This window comes from Anolis carolinensis, chromosome 6, assembly GCF_035594765.1.
Source record: "Anolis carolinensis isolate JA03-04 chromosome 6, rAnoCar3.1.pri, whole genome shotgun sequence".
Lineage (NCBI taxonomy): Eukaryota > Metazoa > Chordata > Lepidosauria > Squamata > Dactyloidae > Anolis > Anolis carolinensis.
The window spans coordinates 14,371,892-14,397,585 of NC_085846.1; the positions used below are offsets into that span (position 1 = coordinate 14,371,892).

General features: G+C 44.0%; 1 protein-coding gene and 1 long non-coding RNA gene across 3 annotated transcripts in view; one reads left to right on the forward strand and one right to left on the reverse strand.

Annotated features, from left to right (window-relative positions):
* The first annotated feature begins 230 nt into the window (after positions 1-230).
* The window catches only part of dbp (D-box binding PAR bZIP transcription factor), a 28,087-nt gene continuing 2,623 nt past the window's right edge, over positions 231-25,694 (forward strand). The window contains exons 1-3 of one of the 2 annotated variants that reach the window (XM_062958127.1): positions 231-393; positions 12,585-12,920; positions 23,786-24,006. In XM_062958127.1, the coding sequence (XP_062814197.1) occupies positions 231-393; positions 12,585-12,920; positions 23,786-24,006 (720 nt within the window). Of the gene's footprint in view, positions 394-4,964; positions 6,902-12,584; positions 12,921-23,785; positions 24,007-25,694 lie in introns of those variants that run through there. The other variant, XM_008117193.3, reaches the window with a different exon arrangement.
* On the reverse strand, positions 11,283-19,991 carry LOC134292622 (uncharacterized). The gene is made up of 2 exons (XR_009999874.1): positions 19,312-19,991; positions 11,283-13,986 (listed from the first exon to the last, which is right to left on the reverse strand). It is a non-coding gene; the product is annotated as an uncharacterized LOC134292622 (long non-coding RNA).

Genomic DNA, 25,694 nt, shown 5'->3' on the forward strand with positions numbered 1-25,694 from the left:
GCGAAGGATCCACTCCTGCGAAGAGCCGCCCCGAACCCAGCGGATCCCTTCCTTTTCCGACCGGGCTCAACGGCAGACGCTGCAATTGCCGCTTCTTTTCCCCTTAGCTTTGTTGATTGAATATATAGAATTTATTATATACATCTCAGTCGGAGCTCCTCGAAGAAGGGAAGGAAAAAAGTCCTGAGATATTTTCCTCGGTGGGCACCTGGATTTGGCACCCACCGGTCATGGCCCGCCCTGCAGCGCAGAGCAGCCCCTCTCCCAGCCCCATGCTCGCCTCGCCCCCCCTGGGCATCGCCAGCCCCAGCTCCGCCATGGTCAGCCTCAAGAACCTCCTGCAAGGGCCCGCCAAGAGCCCCGAGCGGCGCGGGAACAAGGACACGGGATCCTGTGAGTACAATGCCAGCCTGTCCCATGCCAGCCTATGCCTTCCCATTCCAATGCCATCCTAGATCCTCCCGTCCCATGCCAGTCTATGCCATCCCATCCAATGCCATCCTATGTCCTCCTGTCCCATGCCAGCCTATGCCATCCCATCTGATGCCACCCTAGATCCTCCCGTCCCATGCCAGCCTATGCCAACCCATTCCAATGCCATCCTATGTCTTTCCATCCCATGACAGCCTATGCCAATCCATCCAATGCCATTCTATGTCCTCCCGTCCCATGCCAGCTTATGCCAACCCATTCCAATGCCATCCTATGTCCTCCTGTGCCATGCCAGCCAATGCCATCCCATCTGATGCCACTCTAGATCCTCTCGTCCCATGCCAGCCTATGCCATCCCATTCCAATGCCATCTTATAGCCTCTTGTCCCGTGCCAGCTATGCTATCCCATTGAAATGCCACCCTCTATGCATCACATCCCATGCCATCCCATTCCAAAGCCACCCTATATCCGCTTGCCCCAAGCCAGCCTATGCCAACCCATCTGATCCTATCCTATATCATCCCATGCCAGCCTATGCCATCCCATTTCAATGCCATCTTATAGCCTCCTATCCCGTGCCAAATTCTGTGAGCCAGTCCCATGCCAGCCTATGCCATCCAACTGAAATGCCACAATCTATGGCTATGCCATCCCATTCTATGCCACCCCATTCCAATGCCATCCTATATCCTCCCGTCCCATGCCAGCCTATGCCACCCCATTGAAATGCCACAATCTATGGCTATGCCATCCCATTCTATGCCACCCCATTCCAATGCCATCCTATATCCTCCCGTCCCATGCCAGCCTATGCCACCCCATTGATATGTCACCCTGTATGCCATCACATCCTATGCCATCCTATTCCTATGCCATCCTATATCTTCCTGTCCTGTGCCACCATCTGCAATCCAATCCCAAGCCAGCCTATGCCATTCCATTGAAATGCCACCCTCTATGCTGTCCCACGCCATTCTATGCCACCCCAGCCCATGGCATCCTATTCTATCCCCTTCTTATGCCATCCTGTTCTATGCTATGTTATCTCATGCTTTTCTATGCCACCCTGACCTATGCTGTCCTGCCATCCTGGCCCGTGCCATCTCAACCCATGCCTTCCTATGCCATCCAATACTATCCCAACTCATGCCATTCTGTGCCACTCTGACCAATGCTGTCCCTTCATACCATCTCGTGTCGTCCCATCCTGTCCTGCCACGCCATCTCATGCCATCTTGACCCATGCCAGACTCTGCTCTCCCATCCCAGATCATCCAATGCCATCCCAGCTCATGCCATCCTAAGCCATTCGATCCCATACCCTTCTATGCCATCCTGACCCACACTATTCTAAGCCGTCCCATCCCAATGCCATCCTATACCATGCCATTCCATCTCATGCCATCCTATGCTGTCTTATTCTACGCCACACCATGCCTTTCTCCCTATCACTGCTTCCACACTTGCCTATGTGTATGTATCAAATGTATCTCTGAGTAGACATGATCCATTTCGACCTTTAATTTTGAAGTACTGTAGATCTATCTGTGTGGGTACCTCCACCATGTAGAATGAATGCAGTTTGGTATCACTTTAACTGCCCTTGCTCAATGTTATAAAGTCATGGGAGTTGCAGTTTTGCAAGGTCCTCAGCCTTCTCTGCCAAAGAGTGCTGGTGCCTCATCCAAACACAACTCCCAGGATTGCAAGCAGTTCAAGTGGGGTCAAACTACACTAACTCTACCAGTGTAGATGCAGCCTCTGTCTATCACGTACCCCCAATTGTCGTGTTTGCCCTTGAAATAACAGAGTCATTTTAATCCCATGTTATAGTTAGGGAAATGTGGGATGGGTTTGCTCAGGTCAGCAGTACTATTGTGTTGTGCACAAAGTAGAATTTGAACCCAGGTCCACCCATCCAGCCTGTCTTTTGAAATTTATATCTGATGTAGTTCTCTATCACTTTGGGTCCAAACTTCACCTCTCCCTTCCCCCCACACTTTTCATTCCCGATTGTCAAGCCTCTCTTTCCTGCCTGAATATCTTTGCCTTGCTAATCCATAGTTTCAATCAGCAAAGAACATTGTGGTACTTTCAAAAACAGTTATAACCTAGTGGCAGCTTTTGGGACCCCAGTGAATTTATCCAGACAGCAAAATACATGATGTGCATACATGCAGAGAATTCAACTCCTAGAATTCCCCAGCCATCATGGTGGGTAGGATTCTAGCAAGGGAATTTGGGGAACTGCAGTTCCAAAAGTATAACTTTCTCAAGCTCTGCATTAATACTTCTATTTCCAGTCTCATCTTTTTTGATCGCCACTTACCTGTCATAACTACGCCATCTGGCCTGTATTTGTTAAGCCATTTGTCCATTTCTCTGTTTAACTTATCCCCTGTTTCTTTGAGTACATCTACACTGTAGAATTAAAGCAGTTTGACATACTTTTTAACTGCCATGGCTCTATGCCAATCATGGCAGGGTTGCTGTGAGTTTTCCGGGCTGTATGGCCATATTCCAGAAGCATTCTCTCCTGACGTTTTGCCCACATCTATGGTGGGCATCCTCACAACCTTTGAGGATGCCTGCCAAAGATGTGGGTGAAACATCAGGAGAGAATGCTTCTGGAACATGGTCATACAGCCCAGAAAACTCACAGCAACCCAGTGATTCCGGCCATGAAAGCCTTCGACAACACAGAACTCATGGAAATTGTAGTTTCACCAAACTGCAAGTCCCAGGACTCCATAGCATTGAGCCACAGCAGTTCAAGTGATATCAAATGGCATTATGATTCCACAGTGAATAACTTGCTTTTTAAAATGATGATGATGATGATGATGATGATGATGATGATGATGATGATAATAATAATCCACATCAAAAGGCCTACTTTGGGAGCATTATGGAGATTGAGGCCTGCCTGCTAATGAGATGCACTCTCAATATTTCTGTACTCCCATCCTATCGCACTTCCAATTCTATCCAGATGGCCTACACAGAAACTGATCATTCAGCCTTGCTTTCACTTCTGCCTCCTTCCATCTGGGTTTTGGGACTGGAGGTGGCACGTGGGTGGCGGGGTGGGGAGCTTAAAGGGAGCGTTGCTTCCCACGCAGTGTCCCCGTTTCAACTGGACTCCTGAAATTAGTTTCCTCTTTCGTTCTGTCTCCAGCCCCACCACTTCCTCGCCAATCCCCTCCTCCTCTCTCCTCCCTTTCCACATTTTGCTTAGCTGGAAAACTTCAAAGATTTCTTTGCAAAAGCAAAAAGAAAAATCATAGGCAAGTGTTCCCTTTTTGAACTACAGCTCCCAGAGTCCCCAGTGGCAATGTTGGATGGTGGGGCATTGAAGCCCCTGAATAACTTTTCTGAACTCTGCCCCTGATCTTACACTACTAATCTGTATGTCTATGATGCACAAATCCTTGTTCTCTTCTGGATGGGGCCTCACTGAAAGATTCGAACAAGGAGGTGGGAAATCTAGCCAAGACCTTCAGTGGAATAGAAGTCCTGAATGCTTTGGACCATAACACTAATCTTGAACATGCATAGAAATGATGGGAGTTGTGGCCCATCACTTCTTGCCTGAGGCACTGCGTTAGGGAAAGCTTTAGGATAAGTATTGGAGCTAGGAGTCCTGAAAATCTGGGAAAGTGGCAAATACCAGCTTTCTGCATCTTTCACAAAACTTTCAAAATGCTGGATACTGCAGAGCAGGACTGCTCTGCTGTTGTTTATTTTGAAATCCCAGTTTGGATGGTGTGTCCTTGAACATGTCCATGGATAAGTGCTTGGGATAGGGCTTCGCTCCTTGTTGTTGTGCCTTCAAGTCATTTCCAACTTTCCAACCCTATCAGGGGGCCAATTAAAAACTTTCCTGTTTAGACAGGCCTTTAGTGAAGGAAACTAAGCTGGAGTGATAAGAAACACCATAATGTTTATGGACTGGAACAAAGTGCAATATAATCTGACATGATGCCACAAGAATGTGAATGTATACTATTGTTGTTTTAAACTGTTTATTTTATGATAGTTTGCTTATTATTGGTGTATTTGGATTGTTGTTTATATGATTGTAATATGTTGTAAGCCGCTTTGGGTCCCATGAAGGAGAAAAGCAGGATATAACTAAAGAATTATTATTATTATTATTATTATTATTATTATTATTATTATTATTATTATTATTGACACAAAGACAGAGAACGAGATACATATATATGCTGGATCTTGTATCACAAAATCACAAGTCAAGCACTTCCCAAGCATTGTTTATTATTATTATTATTATTATTATTATTATTATTATTATTATTATTATTGGCAATATTTGTTAGCGGGCAGGGTTTGCCTATGCCACCCTCTGAGGCTGAGACAATGTGATTTGCCCAAGGCCACTTAGTAGGTTTCCTTGGCGGAATGGGGGGATTTGAACTCTGGTCTTCAGAATCCTAATCCAGCACTCAAACCACTGTACCATACAGACTTACTAAATGATGATGATGATGATGATGATGATGAGCATTGAGAGGGTCAGATTTTTTTTCAGTTCAAGATAAATGTCTGCCGTGGATTGTTTGGCAGGGAAAAGTGTTGCCTAGAACTCTGGCTTCCCAATAAATATAGATAGGAGAACACACAACCCCCCTGTTACATCAGCACAATTCAAAGTGCTGTTTTAGCCTATAATGGCCTAAACGATTCTGGCCCAGCTTACCTATCTGAAAGTATCTCCCTCTATGAACCATCACGGAGGTAAAGATTTTCCGAGGAAGCTCTGCTCTTGGTCCCGCTTGCTTTGCAAACGCGGCTGGTGGGGATGAGAGATGGGGCCTTCTCAGTGGTGGCTCCTTGGCTCTGGAACTCCCTCCCCAGTGAGATTAAATCAGCACCCTCCCTCTTGGCTTTCAGAAAGAAAACAAAGACATGGCTGTGGGACCATGTTTTGGCTAGTAAAGTAATGCAGTGCAAGAAATAAACAGGGAATATGTGCAATTAACAGTTAGAATGGCCCCGTCTGTATTTTGGATCATGTGATTTTAATGTTTATATTAGGTGTTTTTAATTCTATGTCTTCATGTCTAAATGTTGTTTATATCTTATGTTTAATGGTCTTATTGATTTAATGCATAGTTATATGTTTTTTTTGTTTAGATTTTATTATTTGGTTTTATATGTATGATAGGCATTGAATTTTGCCATTATTATGTCGTAAACCTTTTGTTGCTACCTGTATATTCTGCCTTGGTCAGACCACACCTGGAATACTGTGTCCAATTTTGGACACCGCAATTGAAGGGGGATGTTGACAAGCTGGAATGTGTCCAGAGGAGGGCGACGAAAATGATCAAGGGTCTGGAGAACAAGCTCTATGAGGAGTGGCCGAAAGAGCTGGGCATGTTTAGCCTGCAGAAGAGAAGGCTGAGAGGAGACATGATGAGGGCCATGTATCAATATGTGAGGGGAAGTCATAGGGAGGAGGGAGGAAGCTTGTTTTCTGCTGCCCTGGAGACTGGTAGGATGTAGAACAGTGGCTTCAAACTACAGGAAAGGAGATTCCATCTAAACATTAGGAAGCACTTCCTAATTGTGAGAGCTGTTAAGCAGTGGAACTCTCTGCCCCGGTGTGTGGTGGAGGCTCCTTCTCTGGAGGCTTTTAAACAGAGACTGGATAGCCATCCGTAGGGGGTGCTTTGAATGTGATTTTCCTGCTTCTTGGCAGGAGGTTGGACTGGATAGCCCACAAGGACTCTTCCAACTCTGATTCTATTATTCTAACTGCTTTGCATCTGCCCTGGGGTGAGAAAAGAGATATATAAATACAGTAAATAAATAAATAGTACAGTATTTTGAAACAAGGAGCCCCCGGTGGGGATAGGTTGACAGAGCTGGGATCTATAGGAGGGAGTGGGGAGGGAGGTTTGGGCACTAGGGATCCTGGCTGCTGGAGAGGTGCCAGCTCATCAGGGTTTTCCAGGGTGATCCACCACCGCGCGGCATTTTCTGTACATGCACGCGTACGCGCACACTCACTCACTCACTCACACACACACACACTCTTACATCTGCTGGCTGGCTGGCTGGCAGGCAGCAGTAAATCCCTTAAAGCTGCACACAGCCTGGCCACGGGACGCAGCAGGAGGGAGGGAAACGTGCGGCGCTTGAGCTCGGGAGCGCTTCGCCCCAGGAAACACTCGCGCAAGTCTTTCGCGCACGAGCGAGCGAGCAAACGAGCGGGCATCGAAGGGCAAGGAGGGTCGGGAGGAGAAGAAGGAGAAGAAGGAGCCTCTCGCCGGTCCCACCCACCCACTCATCTCGGGTGCCACCCGGGGTCAACGCCCCACCAAAACACAGAGAGATTGAGATCGGGCAGAGAGAGGCGCACTTAGTTCCCATCCACAAGCTGGCACTGAAGCTCCGGCTGGCACACAGGATGGGAGGAGGACACACCGACGCGGATGGTGGGTATTTGGGGGCACTTTTTGGGGGGACGGGGGACGGGGGGAGAGGGCAACCAAATGACACTATTGGCCACCTGGGACCGCTTAAGCGGCTGAGGAGGGAAAGGAAGGGGCCTGAGGCTGTTAGGAATGGTGGGAGTTGAAATCCAAAACACCTGGAGGGACCAAGTTTGCCCATGCCTGAGCTAGACTATATGGGGAGGTCAGGCTTTAACATTTCCAATGTGGGTTTTTTTGCCATTTGGGAGTCCTGGAGCTTGATTGTTTGGGACTTTTGGAGCTAGACCCTATGTGGAAGTCAACTTTTCGATGTTTTGTGCCATTTGGATCTGCTGGAGCTAGACCTGTCTGTGGAAGTCCATTTTATATCTATCTATCTATCTATCTATCTATCTATCTATCTATCTATCTATCTATCTATCTATCAATCATCTATCTATCTATCTATCTATCTATCTATCTATCTATCTATCCATTGGCCATTTGGGATTGCTGAATCTGGACTGTATGGGAAGGTCAACTTTTCAAATTTTCCTTATTTTGGGCCATTTGGGACTCCTGGAGCTTGACTGTATGGTTAAGTCAACTTTGCAAATTTTCAATGTTTTTGGCCATTTACAATTGCTGGAACTAGACTGTATGAGGAGACCAACTTTTCAAATTTTCTGTGTTTTGGGCCATTTGGGACAGCCGGGAGAGGTCAGTTTTTCCATTATTTTGGCCATCTGGGATTGTTAGAGCTAGCACCTCAGGCAAGTGGTAATGGCCCACAACTCCCATCATCTCCAACCATATTGGCGATGACTATATGTGGAGACCAGGTTGTCCAAAATGTTGGCAATTTGGAACTAGTCTGTCTGTGGAGGCCAACTTTCCAAATTTGCCATGTTTTTAGTCATTTGGGACTTCAGCAGCTAGACCAGGCATGGGTAACCCTCAGTCTTCCAGTTGTTTTGAACTCCAACTTCCACAATTTCTAACAGCTATTTGGAATTGTAGGAGTTGAAGTCCAAAACACCTGGAGGGCCAAAGTTTGCCCATGCCTGAGCTAGACAGTATGTGGAGGTCAAATTTTCACATTTTTTAGCCATTTGAGATTGCTAGAGCAACTCCATGGGGAGGTCAACTTTTCAAATATTATATATATTTGGCCATCTGGGACTGCGGGAGCTCGACTGTATGTGGAGATCAGCTTTTTTGAATTTTTAATATTTTTATTCTCAGTTGTTCATGACATGCCTGTCAGATGGTACACATTGAGGCTTCTGTTTTGCCCTCTTCAGCTGCAAATACAGGAGAGAAGCATATATAAGCATGAATGTGAGCACATATATACATAACACTGAATTTGTCTTGATGGTGAGGCAGGGGACAGCTCACTGTGCCATTCAGATAATTCTTACAGCAAGGAGCAGCAGCCATTCTTCTGTCAAAGAGAAAGTAAACAAAGGGGGGGGGGGGCAGAGAGGAAATGCAGGTATATCTATTCATAACAATTCCGGCCACTGAGAACCTGGTTTGTTTTTCTGTTTAGGTTCCCCCCCCCCCCTTGTTTTTGGTCAGTCTCCAATGTGATGTGCATCCTAAGTATGTTCCCTTGGAAGTAAGTCCCACCACATCCAGTGGAGTGTTCTCTTAAGTAAGCATCCATGGGATTGCAGGCTGAACGGCTAAAGTTTTGTTCTATTATTCCTAGAGTTTTCTGCTGTTTCAGGAAGATGGCTTTCAATGCATTGGCACTCTTCACAAACTCAGTTGCTGTGTTTGCTATTCCCATTTCATGAAAGAGGGAAACTGAGGCTTGAGGTGCAGATTCTTTAGTAGGCCTCTAGTGAGGACAAAATCAGAAGCTTTGTCCCTGATTTCAGATTTATTTGGATGACATTGGCTGTGAAGGACATTTGGCTGAAGTTGGCCTTTGACTTTGAGTTGCAAAGATTGACGAGACCGGGGTTAAGGGGTAAGTTGGATTTGATTTGCAAAGTGTTGGTGTGGTACAGAGTTGATACTAAGAGGCAAGGTTGAGAGTGTTGACAGAATGCTTATCATTTCATTTATGAACTGTGTTGCTCTACATACTTCTCATAACTTCAACATTATTTGCTATGTGCTGTGGTTATTTCAATTGTTTATACTCATAAATAGCTACCCTCCCTTGTTAAGTAATGTATCTCATCATATATACTCTCAAATTAGATCTAAGCTGTGTTTTATATTGTTCACATTTTACAGATGGGCAAAACTGAGGCCTAAGAACTTCCCCATGGCTGCCCCTCTGAGGATGGAATCAGGAACTGCCACTACTTAGCACTCTGTTCTCCCAATCCTCTCTGACATTTTCATGGCAGATGATAAGGGAAGTGCTCTGGAAAAAAAGGGAGGAGAGAGAATGTCCTGGGATAAATCAGAGTGAGACAGTTGCCCAGGATCGGGAGTTGGGTGAAGGTCAAACCTAGGCAATCCATGGGGTGTTGCAGGTGACCCGCCTAGTTTCGGGGCGCCAGGCTGGTGTTGCCAGAGACTGTCAGCTGGGCCTGGACTTCTCTCCCACGTGTCCAGGCAGAGTCAGGGCTCAGGTATGGCGTGCCACTCCCAGGGCCGCCTGAGCCTCGTGCAGAGGGTTGGGCACCTCCGGTAGTCTCTTGCCCTGTAAATAACATCACTACCACTAAAGCTAGGTGTTAGGTGGTGAGGCTGGCAGCCTCGGGCACATCAGGAAGAAAGTGAGGCTTCCTGGGTTGTTGTAGGGTTGTAGGAGCTGTGTGTGTGCAAACAAGGAGTGCTGGAATGGTGGGAGAAAGATGCCCAGAGAGAGGCAGGTTCATGAAATACGCAAGTCACTCCTTCATGTTTGGTAGACTGTAGAATGAAGTTTGTTGGACCACAGTTGGTCCTTGGTACCCATAAAGGTTTTGCTCCAGGTCCTCCCATCCCCAAATCCATGATACTGAGGTTCTATTATATATAATGGCATAGCAAAGTGATGTCCCATACATAAAATTGTGAAATCAAGGTTTGCTTTCTGGAATTTTTAAATGATATTTTCAAGGTGTGGGTGGTTGAATCCGTGGACATGGAAGCCCAGTGTTATAAACTTTTTCCAGTTCTGGTTTGGAGGACAGACTATGAGAATATGAGTACGAAGAGCGGAGTCTTTTGTTTTCTCCTTGTTGTTCCAACGCGTTCCTGTGCGAGGGCTTTGCATGCTAAACATCCTTTAAATTCTATCACAGGAGAGATGAGGATTGGATCTGAACAGCACTGAAGGGTCATGTGTGCACGCTCACTCTCATTCCCTCCTCCAATCTGACACACACACACACAGCAGGGTCACTCTGTGGCCGCTGTCCCACCAGGACCAAGGAGTGAGGGGGGGTTAAAGGGATTCAAATTCAGGCAGGCAGATGGACTGAAAGAGCTCCAAGGGAGAGGGAGAGTCCCAAAGCCCAATGAAGTGTGGCCTGGCACAGGGGTCATCCGAGGTGAGGCCGGCACTCACGTTTTGCTGGTGAGCGGCACGCAGCCGGCTAGGGCTGGGGAGATAGGGATGGGGCCCTAGCAGGTTTTGGCAGCAGCATCTCCGTCTCTCATGGGCCTTGGCTGTCTGAATTTTGGAGCTTTCCGCCACCACACCATATATCTGTATAATCCATCCGTGCCTTTTATCATGTGCTCATCCTTTTATCTATCCACGCCTCAACAACACACACGGGATGCATGGTTCAATAGGCAGGTGCCGTGCGGAACAATGACTTTGTCTTTTAGTCAGAGAGCATTGTCTGTTTTTGAGCCCTTCAGCTTCAAGAATGTAAATAAACAGTGAAATAAATATGCATCAGAGCCCAAGGAAATGGGCAAAGGAAACCGCTAATATTTTTTTTTCGTGTCAGGAGCAACCGGAGTTGCTTCTGGAGTGAGAGAATTGGCCGTCTGCAAGGACGTTGCCCAGGGGACGCTTGGATGTTTTACCAAGGCTTCTCTCATGACCCCGCATGGAGCTGGAGCTGATAGAGGGAGCTCATCCGCACTCTCCCCGGGTGGGATTCAAACTTGGCAGCTTTCAGGTCAGCAACCCAACCTTCAAGTCACAAGGCTTTTATCCCCTAGGCCATCGGAGGCTCCATATCGCAAATGTTGGCTTTGGTTATTATGCCTGCTGATATTGAAGGATAGGTGGGAATCCCCTTCTTCCTTCGTTATCTGAGGTTAACTTATCTGGGGTTAGGTCTGTGTCCAGAGGATGGCATAACATGATTTATGCCTGCTATAGATGTGGGCGAAACGTCAAGAGAAAATGCTTCTGGAACATGGCCATACAGCCCAGAAAACTCACAGCAACCCAGTGATTCTGGCCATGAAAGCCTTTGACAACACAATGATCTATCATGGTTTGTGTTTTTTAATTTGCAGTTAGCAGCCAAGAAAATCAGACACAACCAAAGACCAATCTTGGTTTGCATGATTATTTTCAGGTGGCCTTTTTACCTGAGGTTCAGAAAGCTGACATTCTCAAAACCAAAATAAGTGCAAAAAATCTTTACAATGTCAAGTTTTAACAATATGCCAGTCATTGATTCCTAAATCTTTTTCTTCTTTTCCTGGAAGAAGGGGAGGTGTCCATTGCTTTTTGGGGATCAAAGCCCCTTGCTGCCCAGATGTGCGATTTAATGCAGCCCTGGAAAGATTCTACAATCTTCTCAAGGCTTTAGCTATCTATCAAGTAATCTGTGCATCTGTCTCACCGGGTACTCTGAATAATCTCTTTTATTCAGTTAGCATGGAAGTGACGCATAACAATGGCCTCTTGCAAGTCTTAGTGGAACAGTGCTAACTGGCACATGCTTTTACATACCACTGGCATCTCTCCATGGATTCCTGCAACTACACTCTTAGCAAGACTTGAGGTGACTAGTGGCAAGAAAAACCCTGTCAGGAAAAACACCATTGTGCATTTCTTTCTACATGGATGTATACATGTAAACAAAGGTGGGATGAGGGGCTGTCTGCAGAAACAGCAAGAGTCATGTGTGTTGGAGTTAATAGTTCCACTTTTGGAAAGATAATTTCCAGATTAAAGGAAACCTATTTATCAGTTGTGAAATCATATCCAGATCTCCATAAACATATTTTTCTTCAGATGTGCAAATGAAATCTCCTCTGGCTTAAACTTTCAGTTCTGCTTCCAAATTATAATGAATTGTTTGTAGCTGGATTTGTCTGTGTTCATTGCTTGCTTTTTCCTCTTCATTCTTTGAGCTGTTGTCTTTCTCATGTCTGACTGCAAACAGTTGCATACATCTCAGTTATGCTTCATATACACTGGTTTTAGGTAGTACTGTTTTATTCCATACAATATATTGTATTATTATTTAATAATAGCAATTCTGGTCTTCAGTGACAAACATTCATGTGAAGAGCACATTAAACATGGAATCCCTCTTTCCTACTGGAGAAACAGATTTAAATCAGCGGTTTTGAAGATGGCTTCCAACTGCTATACCATTTCCATAGCCAACAAATTATACATTTCCCATACTTCATCAAATAATTACACCCCAGTCCCTAGATTCTCATTTTCCGTCAAACTTCTTTGTGGTGTTTCTATTCAGTCACATGCTTAAATTTTCCCCATTTCCAGTCTTGTTTCTAAAGACAACTCTCCCCCTTTTATGCCACATTGCAGGTGTTATCAAAGACAAGGAACGCAAAATGGAAGATGACCTCAGCATTTCGCGGCCGGGGCACTGTGCGTACCTGGGCTCCCTCCTTTGGGAGCGCACTCTGCCCTACAACGAGATTGAATATGTTGACTTGGACGAATTTTTACTGGAAAATGGTTTGCCCCCAAGCCCGGCCCACCAACCCTTTTCACCGGGGAGCCAGCCTACAGCCTCGCCTTCCAGCGGAGTTGTGGTGGACCTTAGCCGCCCTGCTTCTTGCGCGTCGTCGTCTTCTGTCTGCTCTTCCTCTGGAGAAGGTCTAGTGGGGAGCGATTACGACAACCACTGCAGCAAAACAGGTGAGCTCCGCCAGATCTTGAACAGGAGGGTGGCATGGAATCAATGGGAAAAGTGGTTTTCTTGCTTGGTGGAAGTGGTTCTTCAAAGGTCTGTTTTCTTTGAGCTTTTTCCCATTATGTTTCTCAGATATCTGTGCAACATGTGCTAAATATGCTCCTAAAAAGATGGATGCATTGCGGATATATGAGAGTAACTATTCACCCTGCAAAGACTGGGACTTTAAGAAGCTTCAGCCTCTGACGTGGGCCCACTTGATTTGTCTCTGTGTAATATCTGTAACAATAATAAATTGCAAGGAGAAAGGTCTAACTCCTTAGTTCAGGAGTGGGTGAACAACGTGTAGCTCTCGAGTTGTTTTTGGACTCGCAATTCAGGGTTGTCTGTATAACCATATATTGCTCACCACTCTCTTAGCACTTGTAGTTCTTGTTTTTACACACACACAAAACAGATTTGGGAGGTTGCAGTTTTTGAGTGTAAGGGTACTAGGAGTGAAAAGATGGTTTGACATTTTTCATGCAGGGCCATTTGTGTGTTCCAAATCCTTTTTGTACTCCAAATTGTCCTTCCTTGGGGGCCTTTTTCTTGCAATGTTAGCAATGCATGGGAAGAAAAACGGCGTAGTGAGAACGGAAAGGGTTAAATATACTCCTCTAGTTGCTGAAAGCGCTGATGGCTGTATATCTACTTTCCTTGGCTCGTTGTTTGTTCCTTGTCAAAATTTCAGATTTTGAATAAAAATAAAAACCTCAGATCAAATTATGCAGACTATCCATTGTTTACTCCAAAGTGTCAAATCTAGGAAACTGGTTTGACATCACCACCCAGGATACAAGGAAAGAGGACTTTTCTCTCTGGTTACAAGGAACTCGGGCTGTGTTTTTGTGCCACCTACTTGATTGCAGAGAGAATTGGTGGTTTCAATCCCAACTTCAGGTTGCAGGGATAATAGTAGCCTTCTTTTGACTATCAGAAAGATTGTGCCTGAAAGTCACCACCCTGGTTTCTATTTGTGTTCTTGCTGTTGAAATAATTGCATATTTGTACCAGGTATACACCGTTCACCTTTGAACAAAAGAAAGGACATGTTGATCTTGTTGACTGTGGAAGGAAAATAGAGGGTTTTTTCATCCCTTCCTGGTTTGTGGAAATAGGCTTCTTGATACCTACCCAGGTAGAGTTGGCCCTCCACATTTCTGGGCTTCACCTTTGCAGATTCGATTATTTATAGATTTAATTAATATGTTCTCTCTATGAAGTCCTCCAGCACCAATGTTATGATAAATTTTGGCATAGAGTTGCATTGGAAGACTGAGAGATTCCTACAGTGAACACTTCTCTAGGCTTTTGTAGGGTCCAGGTGTATGGTCAACGTCCATCACAAATTGACCATAAAGCTGGAGAATCTAGATAACCCTGGAAAGGTGTTCTCTCAAGTAAAAAGGCGTGATTTTTAATTCATAGTTTCCCCACTTTCATGGGGGTCCCTTGCCTCTAAGCCCAGTGAATGTGGAGAACTGTCTGTATTTAGAATTTCAGTAATATTTCCACTACATTGACAGTATTGGGAGTCAAGGAGAAGGAATCCCAGGAGATTGGGCCAGGAGTAACGGGTGCTGTAGTAATGTTGAAACTAAACATATATGTCTGTTTGGGTTGTCTTCATGTTCTGATTTTTCTTCTTGTCAAGTCGTAGTGTGGGAGGATACAAGCTGTAAATGCATATATTTTGATGGATTTTTTCCAGGCTTTTGGAGCTTTGGGTTGATAATATCAAATGCATGTTACCTTTTGGAACTTGATTCTGAAATGTCCCCCTTTTTACTTTCACCTGTTTTGGTGGGTAAGGGTGGTTGAGTCCCATGAGATATTGGAGGTTTTGTTTGAAATGCAGTGTTGAAAATCTATTGCGTGTGGTTATGGAGAGAGAGGAAAAAAACAGGGAAATTTAATTAATTCCATTGGGATCCATGGGATTCATGTCTTCAGGAAATGTCTCAAAGATCTCAGCCCTCTGAGTTGACTCCTAGTTCAGTCGCAATGACAACCTGTCACACCAGTAGTAGCCGGTGATGTCATAAAGTGATGTAAACTGAAAAGGTGATGTAATTTTGGAAGGAATTATATCATCCACATTTGGTAAATTCTGGGAGGGGGTAGTTCTTAAACCACAAAGCTTGGCAGTATGTGAAACTACTTGACCCTATAGTTGAGGCAGGGGCAAACTTGGACCCTCCAGGTGTTTTGGACTTCAACTCTCACAATTCCTAACAGCCTACCGGCTGTTAGGAATTGTGAGAGTTGAAGTCCAAAACACCTGGAGGGTCCAAGTTTGCCCATGCCTGCCATAGTTCTCTCAGACATTGTTCTTTCTCCCCCTCTATCATAGCTTCTACTCGACCTCATTTGGCTCCTGACTTGTCAACTTCCCATCCGTTGCAACTGAGAGTGCGTCTAGAAATAATGCAGTTTGGTAGCACTTTAACCAACATGGCTCAATGCTATGTAATTGTGGGAGTTGTAGTTTTGCAGGGTCTTCAACCTTCTGGCCAACTTCCAGGGTTCAATAGCCTTGAGCCAGGGCAGTCAAAGTGGTGTCAAATTGCATTAATTTTACAGTATAGATGCATCCTGTGAGACCCTTGAGAATTATAGTCCGGGTGTGTCTGCAGTATACAAACTGTATCAGTTTCACACCACTCTAATTGACATGGTTCCATCCTTTGGAATGCTTGGATTTTTAGTATAGGGATTTTATGTAGGCAGGCAGATATTATGGCTCTCCAGCTACAAATCTCATGATTCTGTAGGATGAAAACAAGACAATCAACTGCTTTATCTCTAAATCACTAGTCACGAATCCACTTCTGTCTCAAGATAACAAGAATTTTCAATATAAATAGCCCCCTTTCCTTCATATTTTTTTGGAACTCCTGATTATCAACACTGCATTTGGGTGGATGCATGATTTCCATCCCTGATTTATACAGAGAATCCCCCCTTTTGTTATTTCTGGCATTAAGGCCCCAACTACACTAGCCTATAATCCAGTTTCTGAATCCAGATCATCTGCTTTGAAATGGATTATATGGCAGTGTAGATCCATCCTATCATACAGAATCCTGGGATTCGTAGTATTGTGAAATATTAAGAATTCTCAGCCAGAGAGGTCTAGTGCTCCACAAAACTACAAATCCCAGGGTTCCTTCTGCAGCCATGGTGGTCAAAATGGGTCATATCAATGTAACTCTGTAGTTTAAGAGGGCCCAGAGAGAACAGGAATTCAGGAATCTTGAATTATATATCGTATTGTTTTCATGGTTAGCCACTTTGGGTCTCTTTTTTGGAATTCCAGATAAGGGATGCTCAACCTGTACCAACACGCATACACTACCAGGATTAGACTCGGGTTGCCAGGTGAAAATCAAGACAGATGTGCAGAAAAGGCATTACTTGCCATTACCTTCCACTGCACAATTATTAAAGAGCTAGTTGTAGTTTTGTCACCACTTGAACTACTATGGTTCAATGCTATTAGAATCATGGGAGTTGTAGTTTGGTGAGGCACCAACACTCACTGGCCAGACAAAGCTAAGGACCTTGTAAAACATCAATCCCAATGATTCTCTATACCATTGTGCCATGGTTGATAAAGTGGCATCAAAATGCATTACTTTTAAAGGTATAGATAAAGTATGGGCAAACTTTGTCCCTCCAGATGTTTTGGACTTCAACTCCCACAATTCCTAACAGCCTACCAATGCAGTTTGAAACTTCATATATTTTGACTTTGTTGAATCCTGCCCCTTGCTGGTGGGTAACAAATAATTATAATAATAATGATGATGATGATGATGAAACACTTCTGGGAACTGTGCACATTCTACGAAAATACCTCTAATATTCTAGGCCTTTGGGAGACAAATCCAACACTTGGACCTAATATGCATGTGTGCTGTGATGTTCTGTACATGAAACTGCATTATATGAGCAGTGTAATAAAAAACTGCATTATATGGGTAGTGTAATAACAATAATATTATTTATTTATTTATTTATACCCCGCTTTATCTCTCCATACGTAGACTCAAAGCAGTTCACAATCAAAAACATTACAATATACAATAACAAAACAGTATATCATTACATATTATATATTATCAGAAGTTTTATATTTAATATATTAGTATTATTATATTAAAATATTATAGTTTATTATATTGTATTACTAATATTATATTACATTAGATTTTATCAATATTATATGTACTGTATATAATATGTATTATATTATTCACATAGCACAATATTATTATATATAATTATTTTATACAATTATATTGTATTATTAGTATTATATTGTATTACATTATAATATTATTATCAATATTATATGTATATATATTATATTATTAGCATAGAACAATATTAGTATTATATATTATGTGGAGCCTCCGCTGAACTTGCTGTCCAAAGGGTCAGTGGTTCAAATCCGGGGAGCAGGGTATGCTTCCGCTCTTAGCCCCAGCTTCTGCCAACCTTGCAGTTTAAAAACATGCAAATGTGAGTATATCAATAGGTACCGCTCCAGCGGGAAGGTAGCAGTGCTCTGTGCAATCATGCCGGCCACATGACCTAGGTGTCAACAGCAGCTTTTCATCTTAGAAATGGAGATGAGCGCCAACCGCCCCGTCAGACTGAATTAGACTTAATGTCAAGGGAAAACCTTTACCTTTACATAGTATTATTGGTATTATATTATATTATATTACATTATTATATATATTATATGTATATATTATTATTATTATATATTATAATAAATGTATTATTATTATGAGCATATAATGCAGTTTCAAAGTGCAATGTATAGCAAGGGTCTGCTGGACCCCAAGTGGTGTCCAAAAGAATCGCATCAGTTCTGCAGTGTAGATGCACCCTCCAAGGAGGAACCCAACAACAACGAGAAAAATCTATTATTATTATTATCATTATTATGAGCATATATTACAGTTTCATCATCATCATCATTATTATGAGAATATAATGCAGTTTCAAAGTGCATTGTATGGCAAGGGTCTGAATAGCCCCAAGTGGTGTCAAAGCGCGTCACTTTTGCAGTGTAGATGCACTCTCAAAGAAGGAACCCAACAACAAGAAGAAAAATCTATCATTATCATGAGCATATAATGCAGTTTCAAAGTGCAATGTATGGTAAAGGTCTGGTGGACCTGCAACAACAAGAAAACTCTTATTATTATTATTATTATTATTATTATTATTATTATTATTATTAGCAGCATATAATGCAGTTTCAAAGTGCAATGTACGGTAAGGATCTGGTGGACCTCTAACAACAAGAAAACTCTTATTATGATGATGATGAGAATATAATGCAGTTTCAAAGTGCAATGTATGGCAAGGGTCTGATGGGCCCCAAACAGCATCAAAGCGCATCAATTCTGCAGTGTAGATGCACCCTCCAAGGAGGAACCCAACAACAAGAAAACTCTATTATTATTATTATTACTACATTTACTACATTTATATCCTGCTTTTATCATTATTATCATTATTATGAGCATATAATAGTTTCATTATTATTATTATTATGAGAATATAATGCAGTTTCAAAGTGCATTGTATGGCAAGGGTCTGGTGGACCCCAAGTGGTGTCAAAGCGCATCAATTCTGCAGTGTAGATGCACCCTCCAAGGAGAAACCCAACAACAAGAAAAATCTATTATTATTATCATTATTATGAGCATCTAATGCAGTTTCAAAGTGCATTGTATGGCAAGGGTCTGGTGGATCTCCAACGAGAAGAAAACTATTATTATTATTAGTATTATTATTAGCATATAATGCAGTTTCAAAGTGCAATGTTTGGCAAGGGTCTGGTGGACCTCTAACAACAAGAGAACTCTATTATTATGAGCATATAATGCAGTTTCAAAGTGCAATGTATGGCAAGGATCTGGTGGACCTACAACAAGAAAACTATTATTATTATTATTATCATATAATAATGTAATAATAATATAAGTGCAATGGATGGCAAGGGTCTGGTGGACCCCAAGCAGTGTCAAAGCGCATCAATTCTGCAGTGTAGATGCACCCTCCAAGGAGGAACCCAACAACAAGAAAAATCTATTATTATTATCATTATTGTGCGCATATAATACAGTTTCATCATCATGAGAACATAATGCAGTTTTAAAGTGCATTGTATGGCAAGGGTCTGGTGGACCCCAAGTGGTGTCAAAGCGCATCAATTCTGCAGTGTAGATGCACCCTCCAAGGAGAAACCCAACAACAATAACAACAGTAAGAGGGCATCCCCGTGGTTAACAACCTCCCCCCCTTTTTCCCCCCTGCTTTGCACAGAACCTTCTCTCTGTGTTCTTTTTGGCAATCCTCTTGTTGTTGTGGTTGTCGTTGCCCGGCGGGGCGCGGAAACCCCGCTCGGGCGGGCGCTTTTGCTCTCTCTCTTTCTCCCTTGCTGTGTGGGGCCCGCTTTGGGGAGGCGCCGGCCGGGTCTCGTGTCTGCGCACGGAGCCTCCCTGGCTCGCTCGCGTTCTCTCCCTCTCTCTCTCCTCCTCTCACGTGCCTGGCCCTGCTTCGTGGCGCACATGTCGCGGGGCCTCGGCAGCTGGCAGGCAGGCGGATCCTGGGCCGGGCGCGGGGCGGGGAGATGGAGAGAGGCAGGCGCACGTGGGGAGGCGGTGTGAGCCCCGGGCTTTCCCCCCGCGTGCCCGCGCGCATGGCTTTCCTCCTCCTCCTCCTCCTCCCAGGCCTGCTTTGCTACCTTCCTGCTTGCCTTCCCTTGCAGCAGGTTGGGCTGCCCGGACGCCTGGGATCACCAGGAGGAGAAGAAGAAGACAGAAAGAGGCATTCTTAGGCAAGGAAAATGGCATCTATATCAGGTTTGGGGCCAAGTTGGGCCCTCCCAAGTGTTTTGGACTCCAACTCCCGCCATTCCTAACCGCCTCAGGCCCCTTCCTTTTCCCCCTCAGCCGCTTAAGCGGCTGAGGGGGAAAAGGAAGGGGCCTGAGGCGGTTAGGAATGGCGGGAGTTGGAGTCCAAAACACCCGGAGAGCCCAAGTTTAATCGCACTGGTGCTGTAGAAATGTATCAAGACGCCCAAGAAGGCGGTGAGTTTTCCAGGCTGTATAGCCATGTTTTCAGAAGCATTCTCTCCTGATGTTTCGCCCACATCTATGGCAGGATTCAACGGAGGTTGTGAGGTGTTGGGAACTAGTCAAGTGGGGTTTATATACAGTAGAGTCTCACTTATCCAAGCTAAACGGGCCGGCAGAAGCTTGGATAAGCGAATATCTTGGATAATAAGGAGGGATTAAGGAAAAGCCTATTAATCATCAAATTAGGTTATGATTTTACAAATTATGCACCAAAACATCATGTTATACAACAAATTTGACAGAAAAAGTAGTTCAATATGCAGTAATGTTATGTTGTAATTACTGTATTTATGAATTTAGCACCAAAATATCACGATATATTTCGAACATTGACTACAAAAATGTCTTGGATAATCCAGAAACTTGGATAAGCGAGGCTTGGATAAGTGAGATTCTGCTGTATCTGAAATTTCCAGGGTGGAAGAAAGAACTCTTGTCTGTTTGAGGCAAGTGTGAATGTTGCAATTGGCCAGCTTGATTAGCATTGAATGGCCTCACAGCTTCAGAGCCTGGCTGCTACCTACCTAGGGGAATCCTTCGTTGCGAGGGGTTAACTTGTCCTGATTGTTTCATGTCTGGAATTCTTCTGTTTTCTGTATTTTAAAAAACCTCTAAAATCAGGGCAGTAAATAAAGAACACTAAGAAAAGAGAGGAATTTCAGACACAAAACAGTCAGGGCCACCTGACACCTCCCATCAGAGGATTCCCCCAGGCAGGAAAAAGCAAGGCTTTGAAGCTACAAGGCTATTCAATGTTAATCAAGGTGATTAATTGCAACGTTCATACTTTCCCTCAACAGACAAGAGTTCTTTCTCCCACCCTGGCCTTCCACAAATATATAAACCCCACTTGCCTAGTTTCCAACAGACCTCACAACCTCTGCCATAGATCTAGGCAAAACGTAAGGAGAGAATGCTTCTGGAACATGGCCATACAGCCTGGAGAACTCGCAGCAACCCAAACATCTTATGCACAAAATTAATTAAATGATTGTATATAAAGTGACCTTAAGGCTATGTGCATAAGGTGCATATAAAACAATTTGTGTTTAGACTTGCGTCCCATCTATAGGATCACTCATTTTTTTCCATGACAGGAGCAACTTGAGAAACTGCAAGTCACTTCTGGTGTGAGAGAATTGGCCATCTGCAAGGACGTTGCCCAGGGCATGCCAGATGTTTTGATGTTTTTACAATCCTTGTGGGAGGAGGCATGAAAAAAGATCACTCATTATGTACATATATGCAAATACAGGCATTCCAAACTCCAAAACATTTCTGATCCCAAGCATTTTGGATAAGAGATATTCAACCAGTACTATTCTCTAAATTCCTGGCCAACATGCCCATAGTCTTGTCAGATGGGTATTCTTTTTTTCATACGAAAAGTAACTTTTCTAAGTTGTGACACCCAATTTATAATAATACACCATCAATTGTAATCCACAACAGTAATATGCTGTAAGAAATTGTATCGTTGTTTTGTCAAAGGCTTTCATGGCTGGAATCACTGGGTTGTTGTGAGTTTTCCGGGCTGTATGGCCATGTTCCAGAAGCATTCTTTCCTGACGTTTCACCCACATCTATAGCAGGCATCCTCAGAGGTTGTGAGGTCTGTTGTTGTTTGCATCATTGGTGGAAAGAGTTGAGGAAGACCCGGATTGTGCAGGGTTTCAAAAGGGGAAAGAGCCTAGTAATGTTTGTGTGTGAGTGGGCATTATTTCATGCAATGGGAAAAGCATTAAATGGGAATGTGACACAAAGGGATTTCCAGCAGGACACTCTTGTGTGGGGCCATAGCAGGGGAAGGCTAGTTGAAAAAGGGGCTGATCTAGTTTTGCAATATATGTAGAACGAGATCCTTGGGGTCTGTGAGGGATCCAGTTGAAGGAAAGCTGGCTAGATTATGAATTCCCTGCAAAACTTGAGGGGGGAAATCCGTTTTTAAACTACAAGCTCCACAGTCATTGAGTTATCTGGAAGGCAGAGCTGAGTGATGGCAACCCAAGAATAAAAATTAGATATTGAGTCCTGTTTCTGGCTATTTGGGGAGGAAAGGAGGTTAAAACAGGTATGGGCAAACTCGGGCCCTCCGGGTGTTTTGGACTTCAACTCCCACAATTCCTAACAGCCTACCGGCTGTTAGGAATTGTGGGAGTTGAAGTCCAAAACACCCAGAGGGTCCAAGTTTGCCCATGCCTGGGTTAAAACATCAGGGATATTTCTTGTAAGAGTTGCCAGCCTTACTTAATTAGTTATGGTGCAGCTACACTGTAGAATGAATGCAGTTTGACATCACTTTAACTGCTATGGCTCAATGTTGTGGAATCATGGGAGTTGCAGGTTTGCAAAGTCTTTAGCCTCTGTTGCCAAAGAATGCTGATGTGGTGCCTCACAGACTACAGATCCCATGATTAGAAGGCCATTGTGCAGTGGCCATTAAAGTGATGTCAAACTGGACTAATTCTACAGTATATACTAAAAAGAGTGTGGTCAGCTTTTCTCTTTCTTGGGTGGACTGCAACACCCAGAATCCCCTAACCAGCTGGCTGAATACCATAAAGCAGTATGTGTGTGTCCTTACTTAATTCACTATACTTGTAGGATCACACGGCTTGCATCCCAGTATGTTTAGCTTGAAGAATAGAAGGCCAAGAAGGGACATTATATGTAAACCCCACTTGCCTAGTTTCCAACAAACCTCACAACTTTTAAGGATGCCTGCCATAGATGCAGGCGAAATGTCAGGAAAGAATGCTTCTGGAACATAGCCATACAGCCCGAAAAACTAACATGTTTAAATATTTGAAAGGATGTCACGTTGAGAGGACATGGCAATGGATTCCAATGGTAGGAAAAGATATTCCACCTAATCATTAGGAAAAATTGTGGTCAGAGCTGTTCGGCAGTGGTGTATGCGGTCTTGAAGGGCAATGGATTCTCAGTCGCTGAAGTTTTTACATCAGAGGCAGGATGGCCATCTGTTGGGAGTACTTTGATTGTGTGTTCCATCCTATGAGAGGATTGGACTGGATGATCCTTGTGGTCTCTTCCCACTCTGGGATCCTTTTCTCGCCATCCCCGAGTGCTTTGCAATGGGATGATCTTGGTTTCTGGGAGCTGTAGTTCCCCAAAATAGAACTTGAGCGACCCCTGCTGCACATACTCTGTTCACGTGATAAGTCCGCTCTCTTAAGCGGCTCCCACATAGGGCAAACAGAGGCCTTCGAAAACGCAAATGCCCCCCCATCTGTTCAGTATTGAACGGATCCTTTTGGCCCACGTGGCCGGCCAGCTGGACACTGCCTACAGGGCGGTGCCATTCCCAAAACAGATTCCACGATGCTGTTTAATCCTCCGAAATTTGCCACCCCCGTTCTGTGTGTGCCTTTAATCCTTGTGATGTGTGCATGGCTGGGTAGTGCAAAGCAGTGTGTGTGTTCCCAATTCCCATGTCCTAGTTGTCAAGACACACATCCGCAGCGTCCTCCCTCCGCCTTTTAACGGGACGATGTGCTTGCAAAGGACTCAGGGTCACACTCAAAAAGAGTTTTAGGACAGAGCAGACCCGTCCTGCTGCACTGCAGATAAACACACCTGAAGCCCTGTTGCTGCCCTCTGGTGGCTCTTCTGCTCACCTGGATTTCTCTCACCTGCCTCAGGTCCCATCACACCTGTGTCCCGAAGCACGCCCAGCCCGGTGGACCCCGAAGCCGTGGAGGTCCTCATGAACTTTGATCCAGACCCCGCGGACCTGGCGCTGTCCAGCATCCCAGGACACGAGACCTTCGACCCACGGAAACATCGGTTCTCCGAAGAAGAGCTGAAACCGCAGCCCATCATGAAAAAAGCGCGGAAAATACAGGTTCCGGATGAGCAGAAGGTGAGAACAAGAGAACTGTACAATCCCAATGCTCCCAGCCCCCCACTGCAGGGTTGTTGTCAGTACCTTTGATTCAAAAGTTGCAGCCAGAGCATTGGTGGCAAATTTGACAAAATTATTGTGGTTCAATGAATCCCCCAACCACTGTTTGGCTGCTTCTGCAAATTGTAATGCAAGTAGTTCAGGTATGGGTTTATTTCATTTCAGCTTTTATATCCTTTTATCGTATTAAAAAAAATTATTCCATTAAAATATTAAAACAAACGCTCAATTAAAAATATGTTATGTTTACCTATATATCAGTGTGGTCCCTAGTGGCGCAATGGGTTAAACACTTGTACCAGCAGGACTGCTGACCAAAAGGTTGGCGGTTTGTATCTGGTGAGCAGGGTGAGCTCTCGTCTGTCAGCTCCAGCTTTCCTATGCGAGGATATGAGAGAAGCCTCCCACAGGATGGTAAAACATCAGACATCAGGGCATCCCCTGGGCAATGTTCTTGCAGACTCCAATTATCTCAAACCAGAAATGACTTGCAGTTTCTCAAGTCACTCCTGACATGGAAAAAAACCCTATGTATCCCCCACTTTTCTTCCAAAAAACTCAGGCATGTGGTTATCAATTTCTCCCTAAACTTTATCCACATCTTACAGAGCATGAGAGAAGCCTCCCACAGGATGGTAACACATCTGGGTGTCCCCTGGGCAACATCTCTATAGACAGCCAGTTCTCTCTTTGACAGAGAAAGCTAAAGACATTGTAAAATACGTCCTTAGCTTTCTCTGCCAAAGAGGGCTGGTGCCTCAACCAAACCACGCATCCCAAGATTCTGTAGCATTCAGCCATGGCAGCTAAAGTGTTATCAAACTGCATTAATTTCACAGTGTAGATGCATCCCTGCGAGCTTAACAATTTCAGAACCCCAACTGTCTCAGAACAGTGCTTTGACATCCAAAAACCAATTGGTCTCAAAAGGCTGAGAAATTTTAATTGATCCCTTTGGGAATTGAACTGATGATTAGTTTATTTCTCGTTTTTCTGCCACTTTCCCATTGATTCAGTGTCAGTAAGACTAACTAAAAAGACAATATCCTAAATGGCAAAATTGTATTTTGTTGACAACTGTGTATGGATATTTAATACAACAGAAATCCATCAACAGCAATAAATTAGAATACATTTTAAAAGATAACCCAATTATAGCCTAATAAATAAATATCTGCAGCTTAAATAAGCAAGTGCAAAATAAATGAATGCAACATACATGAATCAACTTCATGGTTTTCAAGAGACAGGACTGTTTAAAACCTTGAACTTTGGAAAAAGGTCCTCAGGCTAGGCCAGCTATAAGATCCTCTGAATTAATAGTCCAAAGTAGTAACTTTCCCCCAAAACTCTGTTAAAAAAAACCTTGACAACATAGGGATGCCAATATTGTACCGGGTTTCTGTGACCATTTAGCCTGATTTCACTCAACCCAAACTATTGAGGCTCTACAGCAGGCATGTGCAAACTTCGGTCCTTCAGGTGTTTTGGACTTCAACCAGCTGTTAGAAATTGTGGGACTTGAAGTCCAAAACACCTGGAGGGCCCAGGTTTGCCCATGCCTGGTCTGGGCCCAATAACCCATGAGACCCCTTCCAACTCAGTGATATTATGGTCCTCTTTCTTGAATGTCTTTTCAGCAAATT